Raw genomic sequence first — 12665 nt, 5'->3', positions numbered from 1 at the left:
AGAATGGGCTTCAACGGCACCTTCTGTAGTAGGGAAGTAGGGTCAGTGCCAGGTAGACTTTTATGGGCCCTGAAAATGGCAAGGATGGATCAGGATCAAGTATACTACAAGTATGGGTGCTGTGTATCTCAGTGGGGGAGAGAAAGACATCTTAAAGTGGACCTTAGCAAGTAAAATGTTACTAGTTATATTATTGGATTGTTGGCTCAATCATGAATTGATAATGAATGTAGCTGTTGGGCAGACTGGATGGACCATGCAGGTCTTTATCTGCCACCATTTACTATGTTACTATGAACGGGAGAGACTTTCAGTAGTAGTAGTATTAGTAATAATAAATGAAAAGAACCGTGGTTCACTTTAAAAGCAAGCCATGCTGATTGGTGTCCTTTCGTGTCCAACACAAACCACCTACACCCCTCTCCAGTTCTATTTTCACAAGGCTAAGCATCAATTATCCTTCACTGAACTTACTTAGTTATCAATAAAAAGCCTGATAAGTTGGTAATTGATCTACCACTCACCGTATCCAATGTGAGCGAGCACTGCCATCTGACTGCCAAAATGAGGAAGTTTCCCCATTCAACATTTTGTCAATATCACCAGAGTTGGATGAGGCTTCTATGCGAGTGTAGCATTTTGGTACAGGTTTCACTTGGTCTCCGCCCTGGTCATCTTTCTGATCCAGAGGATATTCTGCAGATACAGAAAAGTAATAATTAATGAGGCATTTTCATTGAAAGACAACCCCCCTCTCCCCTACTGCACTGTTAAAGACTGCAGAAAGGAAAAAAGACTGCGTGATCTTAAGTGCATAAAATGCCGAAAGGAAGTGTGGATTTCTCAGTGAGTTTTGCATTTGTGCTGCAGCCATTGCGCAAGTAATACACTGTGGTTAATTACAAAAGTCTCCAAAGACATCTTCAGCCTCTGCACACTATTTCCAAGTAACATAGCAAGAAGAACAGAAAGCAAAAACACTTGCACTCCAATGTCTCGAGAGAACAAAATGGATTGATCCGTAAAATGCTTCCATTACACCACACCGCATGAAAATCCCAGAGTCTTACCGAATTTCTACTTTTTTTTTTTAAGACGTCATGGATCATAGCCATGGTGCATGAAGGAATTTTCCCATATGTTATATTCTGGTCAAAGGGTTGAAATTCACAGGTAAAAAAAAAAAAAAAGACTGCGGATGATACAGTTAAGTGGTGGTTGTCCAGCTGTTCTGTAATGGGGACAACGGTTTTTAACATTCTTCTCATTCTTTGGGGATTATGAAACAAAAAAGGAATACTTGGAGAAAATTATTATAAGTCAAGAAAACTGCTGTTGAGGGAGAGGCACTGTTCACTAGTGAACTTGGTAGCTGAGAAATTTGCAAGACTGGCTTTCTGTTTCCACTATTATCATTCATGGAGAATGCAAACAAACAAAAAAAGAAGAGCACAAAGGGCCTTTAAAAACAGGAGGGAACACAGTTTTTTCATTAAAATAATCCTTTAATGGTGAACTTTGATTGAAGAGAGACCCGACACGGGCCGTGTTTCGGTGCTGCCACACCTGCGTCAGGGGTCACACCAATGACAAAGGAGGCTTCAGTAGACTAATTCTTTCCGAAATTTTGTATAATATATTTCTCCTCCGAATAAATTGGCGAAACTCACACAACAGCAGAATTAGTCTATTGAAGCCTCCTTTGTCATTGGTGTGACCCCTGACGCAGGTGCGGCAGCACCGAATCAAAGTTCACCATTAAAGGATTATTTTAATGAAAAAACTGTGTTCCCTCCTGTTTTTAAAGGCCCTTTGTGCTCTTCTTTTTTGTTTGGTCTTTTTGTACTTGGTTCCCTCTCTTTGTTACGCGAATGCAAACAAACACCACTTGTAGGAATGGAATAGATAATTCCAAAGGGGATAAAGATGAGCAATTAAAAAATAAGTTAAAAAGCGTCAATGTTTTGTAACAAAGTTCAAAAACAGGATCTTATTCACTCAACAAAAAATATAAGAATGTAAGAGATTCTTGAAAAATTCTATTTAAGAGGAAAAGAACTCATACAAACTGTGGCAATTGCACGATCCAGTGTCCGAAACCAACACCCTAACATTTTGTCTGAATCACCCCAACCTATTTACCGATACTTCTTTACTGTATTTGTTCACACCGGAGTAAGTAACCACCTCTCTGGAACTATGTAAGCCACTTTGAGCCTACTAATACGTCGGAAAAGGTGGGATACAAATGCAACAAATAAAAAAAATAAAATAAATAAATATCAAAAGTCAAGATGTGTCCAAATAACATTTGGAGTGGAGGAGTGGCCTAGTGGTTAGGGTGGTGGACTTTGGTCCTGGGGAACTGAGTTCGATTCCCACTTCAGGCACAGGCAGCTCCTTGTGACTCTAGGCAAGTCACTTAACCCTCCATTGCCCCATGTAAGCCGCATTGAGCCTGCCATGAGTGGGAAAGCGCGGGGTACAAATGTAACAAAAATAAAATAGATACTATTGGAGATTCTACATGGAATGTTGCTACTATTGGAGATTCTACATGGAATGTTGCTATTCCACTAGCAACATTCCATGTAGAACGCTGCGCAGGCTTCTGTTTCTGTGAGTCCGACTTCTACATGGAATGTTGCTAGTGGAATAGCAACATTCCATGTAGAATCTCAAATAGTAGTAACAGTGGAGGAGTGGCCTAGTGGTTAGGGTGGTGGACTTTGGTCCTGGGGAACTGAGGAACTGAGTTCAATTCCCACCTCAGGCAGCTCCTTGTGACTCTGGGCAAGTCACTTAACCCTCCATTGCCCCATGTAAGCCGCATTAGCTGCCATGAGTGGGAAAGTGCGGGATACAAATGTAACAAAAATAAAAATAAAGTAACATAAATTGCATACTACGGTAGACCATGCTAGAAACATAGAAATATGACAGCAAATAAGGGCCAAGTGGCCCATCCAGTCAGCCCATCCTCAGTAACCATTAACTCTTCCTTTCCTAAGGGATCCCACATGCCTGTCCTACGCTTTCTTAAATTGTGACATAGTCCTCATCTTCACGACACGCACCGGGAGGCCATTCCAAGCATCCATCACCCTTTCTGTGAAAGAGTATTTTCTTAGATTCCTCCTAAACCTATTTCCTCTTAACTTCATCCTACGCCCCTTCACACCCGAGTTTTCCTTCATTTGGAAAAGGCTCACCTCCTGTACATTAATGCCACTGAGGTTTTTAAATGTCTCTACCATACCCACTCTCTCCCGCCTCTCTTCCAGCGTATGTATGTTGAGGTTCCTAAGCCTATTCCTATATGTTTTATGACTGAGACCGGATATGAATTTTGTAGTTGCCCTCTGGACTGACTCCATCCTGTTTATATCCTTCTATAGGTGTGGTCTCCAGAACGCACACAGTACTCTGTGGGGCCTCACCAGAGACTTATACAAGGGCACTATCACCTCTTTTTTCCTGCTGGTCATCCCTCTCCTTATGCAGCCAAGCATCCTTCTGACTTTGACCGTCGCTTTTCTACCTGTTTGGAGACCTTAAGGTCATCAGACACAATCACCCCCAAATCCCCCTCCTATGTTGTACCACTAACCTGGATTCTTGTAACCCAAGTGCATGACCCTACATTTCTTAGCATTAAAACTTAGTAGCCAATCACCGGACCATTCTTCAAGATTCGCCAGATCATTCCTCATGCCATCCACACCCTCCTGGGTGTCCACCCTATAACAGAGTTTGGTATCATCCACAAAGAGACAAACCTTACCAGACAGCCCTTCCACAATATCACTCACAAAGATGTTAAAAAGAACCGGCCCTAAGAACGATCCCTGCAGTACACCACTGATAACATCCTTTTCCTCAGAGCAAGCTCCATTTACCACTACCCTCTTTCTATTTAACCAATTTTTAACCCAGGCAGTCACTTTCGGTCCCATATCGAGGGCACTCAATTTATTTATTAGTCACCTGTGTGGAACCGTGTCAAAGGTTTTGCTAAAATCCAAGGACACCACATCTAGCACACCTCCAAAGTCCAACTGTTTGGTCACCCAGTCAAAGAAACCAATCAGATTTGTCTGACATGACCTGCAGCCATGAATGAAGCCATGCTGCCTCAGGTCCTGCAGGCCATTCAATTCAAGAAACTTCACAATCCTCCACTTTAGAATTGTTTCCATTAGTTTGCTCACCACCGAGGTCAGACTGACAGGTCTGTAATTTACAACCTCCTCCTTACTTCCGCTCTTGCGCAGAGGGACCACATCCACCCTTCTCCAGTCCTCTGGGACCACGCCAGACTCTAAGGAAGCATTGAATATGTCGGAGAGCAGAGCCACCAGAACCTCTCGGAGTTCCTTGAGCACCCTCGGATGTACCTCATCAGGCCCCATCACTGTCTACTTTTAGTTTAGATAGATCCTCACGAACACAGTCTTGTAAGAATCGGTCCTGGTCTACCATCCCTCCCCATTAGCATTTGTTTTCTGCGATCCTACCCCCGGCCTTTCATCCGTGAACACAGAACACAAATAACTGTTGAGCAGTTCAGCTTTATCCTTATCAGCTTCTACATATTCCTCCCCCTCAGCTTTGAGCCTCACAATGATATTATAGAACTTCCTCCTGTCATTTATATATCTGAAGAATGTCTTGTCTCCCAATTTTACCATGTCAGCTATCTTTTCTTCCATATGCCTCTTCACATTCCTGACAGCTATTCCAGCTTCTCTTAGCTTTTCGAGGTATTTTTGACTGCCCTCCTCTTTCTGACTGTTCTTGTAACGTATGAAAGCTAACCTTCTTTCCCTAACCATTTTAGCTACTGTGTTCGAGAACCAGAGCGGCCTTCTATTCCTCTTACTTTTATGTAATTTTTTAACAAAGATTTGTCGCCTTTAAAATAGCTACTTTCAGTTTTGCCCACTGCTGTTCTACTTCCTTCAGCTGTTCCCATCCAACTAACTCTTTCCTGAGAAATTTCCCCATCTCAGCAAAGTTAATTCTTTTGAAATGTAGGACATCTCCTCCTTTGTCTTAATATTGAACCACACCATTTGGTGATTGCTAGATACCAAATGTTCTCCCAACGTAACATCAGAAACATTCTCCCCATTTGTGAGCACTGGGTCTATGCTAGCTCCATCTCATGTTGGTTCCGTTACCCACTGCTGAAACAATTCTTCCTGTAGAGAATCCAAGATATCTTTGCTTCTAGACGACCGTACAGCAGGGGCACCCCAATCAATGTCCAGCATGTTAAAATCACCTATCAACAGTACTTCCCCTTTTCTAGCTATTTTGTGGATGTCTTCAATTAAGTCTCTGTCCAGTTCTTCTGACTGTGAAGGTGACCTGTATATTACACCAATATAAATATATTTTCCTTTCCCTCTTACTAGTTTAATCCAAAGTGCTTCTTCCTTACCCCACTCGTCCTGCAGTTCTGTTGCTTTAATATTCTTAACATATGTCAGTCCTCCACCGTTTTTTCCTATCCTGTGCTTCCTGAATAGATTATAGCCAGGTATCACTATATCCCAGTCATGGCTCTCTGTGAACCACGTCTCCGTGACCGCCACTAAATCCAATTCAGCTTCTATCATTGCAGCCTCTAGATCTAGAAATTTATTTCCTGTACTACAGCACTGGTATACAAGGCTCTCCAGATGTTACTTTTTTCTCCATTTTCTATAAGGGTATTTGATGTCTTACCTTCCTAAGGATTATTACTTTGGAGCTTTTCTCACCCATCCCCAGCAAATTTAGTTTATAGCCCTCTTTAGTACTTTAGCCAGTCTGTTACTGAAGACACTTCGTCCCTTCCTTGAAAGATGGACACTATCACTGCCCAGTAGCTCTTGGAAAATCATCCCATGGACTAGGAAACCGAAGCACTTGCATCAGCACCTTCCACGCAGTCACACATGCGAATTTCCCTCATTTGGCCTTTTCCTTCACCACCTGAGCATCTAGGTGCTTTACCCTCTGACCCAGAGCCATGAAGTCATGTTTGATATGTTCAGTAGAATACCTAGCAGTATCATTTGTGCCAACATGGATGAGCGGCATAAGACAGTAGTCAGTAGGGTTGATGAGTCTAAGCAATCTCCTGGATGAATTTCTGGTTGTCACAGATGCTTCTTAGTTTTGCCACATCCTCTCTTAGTTCTTATACTTCTTTCAAGAGGGATTCAATGTGCATACATTTACCACATGAAACCAGAATCTTGCCTTGGACCAAGAATTCAGTCTGCACAGGGGCAATAGCTGTAATGGGAGCCACAGCTTTAGGGGCATGGTGTTGCTTTGCCATATTTCAAGTGTAGGAGGCTTTTGTGCCTGTGAATCAAAGGAAATGTTGATAACTATGTTCCTAAATCTTGATTTTAGAAAGTCAGGATATACACACCCAAATCATGACTACACACATATAGCAAGGGGGCATGGTCTGAATATATTCTGGGCTGAGCTAAAATATACATGTGCATTTCTAATTTCAGAAGAACAACACATGTTTATGGCCCCCAAGATCAATGTTGGAATTTACACTTCTTCCAGGGATGTCTATGTTATAGAAAGGTGCCATGTTGTGCTCTACTGGAAGTCTTAAGGGAAGTCGTCCCTTAATCCCCCAGGTTTTGTTTTGTTTTTATCCCTTCCTCTCGAAAGTGAGACTGGCAAATGATATTGACAACTGGGGAAATACAGACATTTCTATAATGACACATTACATACATGAATACGTTGTCGTGTTGATCCCATTGATATTTTAGACATCGAGAATTGTAAATTGGGTGCTGCCACAACACGCAACCAGCACATACATGTCCATTCCTGCAAATTTTTAGAAAAGGGTCTACATTGGAAGATTCTTTTCTTCCTTACTAGTAGAAACTGACACGGTCCAACCTGGACATCTCAATTCCAATTTGTATGGAGTCCTTTTACTAAAGGGCATTAAGCTCTAAATGTGTAGTTAGCATGCACCAACAAGCTACCACAAAACACAACCATTATTTATTTACTAATTCATCTAAGTCTTATAGGAAATCTAATTTTTTTTCTCTTTCTAACTTGTAGGGGGATAAGAATAAAACTGTTTAAGAAACTTCTGGCATATCAGGCAGCAAAATTTAGTAAGGAGATCTCTTCTCTTTCAGCTCTTTCATTGACGTATAAAATGTTTAGATGGAACCTTAAAACATTTCTCTTTCAACAATATGCATTGGGTAGTAATAATTGGCAAAAATAGGTTAGAACAGAATAGTGATGGTAGTATTAGTTTTATGATTCTATTGTTATTTGTATTTCCTAGTAATGTCCAGCTTCTTGTGACAGTACTCTGCTAAGAACTGAAAGGTATGGCGGATTATAAATTCAAAACTGTGTTATGTTATGTAAAATATTTTGCAGTATTTGCCCATTAGCGCAAAGTATCCCACGCATTACCTATTTTCAGAAAATATTTTTAGGAGGGGGCTTGTCAAGGGCATTCCTGCATTATCCAGCTAGTGCATTAGGATTGGTGCATGCTAACTGGATAATGCAGGGTTAACTCAGAAGCACTTAGCGCTTCCTAAACAGTGCACGACCTGCACAAAATACAAGAGGACACGCCCTACAAAGAGCTGTATTAAGTCTGGCCATAGCACACAGAAAAGCCCCTCGCTAGAATGTGCTAACCCCAGATTTTACCACACTTTAGTAAAACGGTCTTTATGTCCTTTCTAAAATCTGTTTTTGTATCAACCAGATCATCATTACCAACTTTTTCCTTTATATCTTCAATATAATCTAATAATTTAGTAAGGCAAGACTTGCCTTTGCTTTAACCCATGATCATTCCCATTAAGCTATGTCTATTTAAATGGTCAATAATTTTGTGGCTTTGTAAAGCTTCACCGTGGGTACAGCAAAAAGAACAACTCCCTATGAAAACAAGTTCACAGAAGTCCAAGGAGTAGGGAAGGGACGTAGGCCAACCAAGACACCAATATATTCCAGATTTGTTATATGTTAATTTTAGCATAGTGGTGCATATGTTTGTTGTTCTTCTGAAGTTATTTTAACATATCTTTTTATATGTCTAATAGCTTTTTGCTTGTGTTTTTAGATATACTGACTCCTGTCTGAAGCAGGCGTCTTGTTGCTGAAATATGTTTCTGTGTCGAGTCTGTATGTGCTCTGATATTTATTCAATAAATTAATTGCAACCTTTTGGTGTCTTGGTTGGCTTATGTCCCTTCCCGTCTCCTTAGTAAAGCTTCAACCATTTTGCTGGCCATAACTTCTAGGTGAACTTCAAATCTCACTATCTGAAATTCTCTGTTAGTACAATGGCTCCCATTAAAAGATCAAATTGCATTCAAAATCTGCACCTTAACTCATAAAATCATTCATGGAGAGGCCCCATCATATATGTCAGACCTAATTGACTTACCAACACAAAATACCAAAAGTTCATCACGTACTTTCCTAAACCTCCACTACCCCAATTGCAGAGGTCTTAAATACAAATCAATACATGCATCTAGCTTCGCCTACCTCTGCACACAATTATGGAATAAACTACCGAATACTATAAAAACTACGCACGACTTCACAACCTTCCAGAAGTTACTGAAGACGTACCTGTTCAAAGAGACTTACAAAAAGAATCCTCCTTAATGACTTGTTTCCTAATCTATACCAGAACCAACCAATATTGATCCCTTCTGATTTGATTATTTTATCATATCATTCTTGAACATTACATTTTTTCCTACTCTCACTTGTATATTATGTATTATCATTTTATTTACCCTACCTACCTCTTATTCTTGTGCATTAATTGTAACAATATGCTGGACCTCTTACTCTGTTAATGGTGATGCCATTGCTGTATAATGTAAGCCACATTGAGCCTGCAAATAGGTGGGAAAATGTGGGATACAAATGCAGCAAATAAATAAAAATCAATATTTTTATTCAAATCAATCAATCTAAATGAAGTTACAATAATATAGACAATCCTATTATAGCTTCACTTTTTTCAGTAAAGAATTTGACTAGTAATTTAAATAAACTTGATTTACATTAAATTCACCCAGCCCTCAATTCTGTACTATTTCCATACATAACTCCAAAAAACGCATTAACAGAAGACATTCCATTCATTTCACATGGATCTATAAAGGGCCACCCAGACAGTAATAGCTTTCAATCATTATCAATTCATGTTGGATATGAAAATCTTGGAAGCATTTATGATCACAGTTAAATCCAGCCCATAACAAATCATACTTGTTTGTCAACAACTGTTTGTTACCTCAGTTCAGAAAGAAACAGAGAAAAAGGAAGAACCACGGAAGATCAAAAACGATTCTTTCCTAAGCAATAGGAGGTTGCTTCAAAAAAAGAGGGAGGCTAGTAAGCGCAAAAAAAACCCAAGGAATATGAATTAAAATCTTCTCGACTGTTGAGATGCTCACCAGACTTCTCACATTGCTTATAAAGCTGCATACCATTTTCTTTTTGTAAAAGTCGATCTAAATAATCCTTCAGCACAGACAAACGCATGGTACAGATGTTATTGGAACATTCCAAGATGGGAAAGGGGATCACAGTGCTAGAAATACGATTCCGGTGTAGGAATCGCAATATCTTTGAAGAGTGAAATCCTAGACGGTCCCTCGATTTAGAGAAGATGTCAATAAAACCTGAAAAGAAATACAAAAGAAAAGAAAAAAATACTTAAGTGACTTAAGTAGTATTCAAAACCAAACATGGACAGTGATCGCCAGTATCTTACCTGGTGTAAGCGAGCAAGCTTGCAATTGTCTAATTACATGACTAAGCTCTCCCTTAAGATTAGCTCCACTGGAAGTCTTGAGTGTCTCTACCATGCTCTCCACGTCAACTACTCCATCCCCTTCTGCATCAAACTGTGCAAATGCCTACAAATAAGTGTCATTTTAAAGAAGTAAGCACTAGGAGAAACATAGACACATGAAAATAGACTAAAAGCAAACATTTAAAAAAAGCAACAACTCAGAAGAGTTTAACGTGCATTTCAAAAGACTAGCCACATCACAAAAATTCAATTTTATACAGAACATGTGATGACTTCTGCCAATGTGTAATATTATATGACTGTCTGTTACTGCAGCTTCGGTGTTTTAAGACCATTTTAATGAACTTGCATACAACTGCGCTGTAGAAATTCTCTACATTTAAAAAAATATCTAGAACCATATGGTGTTTTGAGATCCAATTTAGGAAGCAAAACATTATACCAAGCTAAATTATTATAAATAGTGAATTTTCATTTCAAGTTCTCTCAAAGACTTTCACAGTCACTATATGCATTATTCTTTAGGGAAAGCATTTTCTCCCAGTACTTGCAAGGCCACTGAAGTTTTTTTTTCTACTCTTATCAGTGAATAAAATGAATCCTATATTTCAGAGATGACTTGATTTTCTACAGGCATCAATACCACCCAGGAGCACGAAGGTGATTCTTGGATTCAGATTCTGCTCATTGCATCAAGAAGGTGGAGGCAGGACAGCAATACCTACAGATGAGGTGGAGCAGGGGTACATAGGCCAGATTTGTATATAATAGAGGTGACAGGCATGCAAAATTCTCTCATGCATAATCATTAGGGGTACCCAGAAAACCCGAATAGCCTATAGACCCTTAGGACAGGTTTGAATACCCCTGAGGTAGAGGGTCAAATGTAGCTCCCCTGTATCATTATGATGGCTAAGGACTAAGCAGAGAAGCAGCTTTGATGACCACACAAACACACACTGAACCTTCAGTTTCCAACCTTCCCTTCCAACAGGACCTTAAGGGGCATCAAAGGAGCAGGTTATGACTAAACTGGAAGCTCAGCTGTGGTAAAACACTAAATAAAAAAAGGCTCAACTGTCAGGAGACTTAATTTCTCTGCAATACAACATAACTAGCTGGATTTTGCATTTCTTTTTACCGACATAATTCCATATTAAGAAGTCAATTCTATAAGTTAAGCCCCAAACGTCTGTGTAGTACACTGGTATTCCAGAACTTCAAATCTGTTACAGAATACTAGCAAAACTTGGCAATCATGTGCCAACATTAAGCACACCCACTTACACTATGTCAATGCGCACACCAGATGCCAGATTTAGGTATGCACAGCGCATTGTTTGGTGACATGAGCATGGCCTACCCATGCCCCTCCCATGTGAACACCCCCCTTGCAGTTACACACTAAAGAGTTAGGTACTGTTGGCACCTAAGTGCACTTCCTATATAATAATTTTCACCTCCAACGTTCTGACGCTGCCTGGGACCGTGGCTTCCGCCAGAGGTGGTCTGCTACCTGCGGTAGATAACACTGACGTCATACATCCCTTCGAGTCTGCTGCTTTCCCTTCTCTTCGCTCTGACTCTGGCCCCGCCCTTGCCGAAACAGGACATGAGGACAGGACCAGAGTTCAGAGCGAAGAGAAGGAAAGGCAGTAGACGCGCTGATCCTGCTCGTTCTTCAATGCTGCCGACGGGAGCCCGGTAAGAGAGGGGGGGGAGAGGGGGGTTGGTGATTTTAGAGGGGGGACTGGCACTCGGAGGAAGGACAGAGCGAAGGAGAATGACAGAGGGAGGGGGGACTACAACTCGGAGGGAGAACAGAGTAAAGTGACAGAGAGAGGAAGGAAGCCATGGAAATCGGAGGAGAGGAAAGGGGGCCGTGGGACTTGGAGGGGACAGAGGGAGAGAGCGAGGGAGGGGGGAGGAAAACCTTGCTAGCGCCCATTTCCTTTCGTAACGAAATGGGCCTTTTTTTACTACTATATACTAAAACAGGGTTGAAACAGCAAACACGCACATAACTGCCATTTTAGCACAAACGTTACGCATCTGGCGCACTATTTATTATCTCATTTGTACCCCACAATTTCCCAACAGTGTCAGGCTCAATGTGGCTTACAGCGCACCACAGAGGCAGCCGCCAATGCAGTAAAATGAAGCTAAAGCAGAAAAACCTACACAAGAGATAATGGGGAGGAAGAGAATGAGGAGGCAAGTGGGGAATTATTTATAGCGGAATGCAAATGGATACTAACCTTCATCAACCTACACAGATAGAAATTTATCTGTAAAACACTACAGCTGCAAACACTCTGACCAGGTTATTTGCAGACGCTCCCTAGAACACTTGATGCATGTCAATTTACAATAAGTTGATACTGCTAATGCTACAATAGAGTGAGTAAACCCAATCTAAGCTTGAACTGGAATAGCTTCATGAGCTCTACCCTTGACAAACATTCCTCAGGTTGAAAAACATGAAGGTCAAAGTACAAGTGCAGTGTCAGGACTGTCTTCCACTTCCCTCTGCTGACTCTTACATGTGCTTCAGTTCAAAATCTGCAGTGGCATATATTTAAGCAAACCTGGAAACGTTTATTGCAGCTGGGGATCATACCATAACCACATTCATGATGGGAGAAAGTTAAGCCAGCAAAACTATCCTTAGTTTCTTCCAGCTGTGTTTTCACTGCTTTAAAATGTTATTCTCCAACATTATGTTTCATTGATCAAAGCTCCTGAGTGAATTTCAGTCTTGTGCATTGTATGATCCTGTTCCAGCGTGGTCAAAAATGTAAATAAAAATACA

At 40.8% G+C, this 12665-nt stretch overlaps 1 protein-coding gene across 2 annotated transcripts in view; it reads right to left on the bottom strand.

The window, feature by feature from the left end:
* The window catches only part of ZZEF1 (zinc finger ZZ-type and EF-hand domain containing 1), a 168770-nt gene that overhangs the window by 152854 nt on the left and 3251 nt on the right, over positions 1-12665 (bottom strand). The window contains exons 2-4 of one of the 2 annotated variants that reach the window (XM_030185993.1): positions 9812-9956; positions 9492-9719; positions 525-696 (exon numbers count right to left, since the gene is read on the bottom strand). In XM_030185993.1, the coding sequence (XP_030041853.1) occupies positions 525-696; positions 9492-9719; positions 9812-9956 (545 nt within the window). The remainder of the gene's footprint in view (positions 1-524; positions 697-9491; positions 9720-9811; positions 9957-12665) is intronic. The other variant, XM_030185994.1, reaches the window with a different exon arrangement.

The sequence above is a fragment of the Microcaecilia unicolor genome, chromosome 13 (assembly GCF_901765095.1).
Source record: "Microcaecilia unicolor chromosome 13, aMicUni1.1, whole genome shotgun sequence".
NCBI lineage: Eukaryota > Metazoa > Chordata > Amphibia > Gymnophiona > Siphonopidae > Microcaecilia > Microcaecilia unicolor.
Note: the sequence above shows the minus strand (reverse complement) of the source record. Positions and strands in the feature narration are given on the sequence as shown.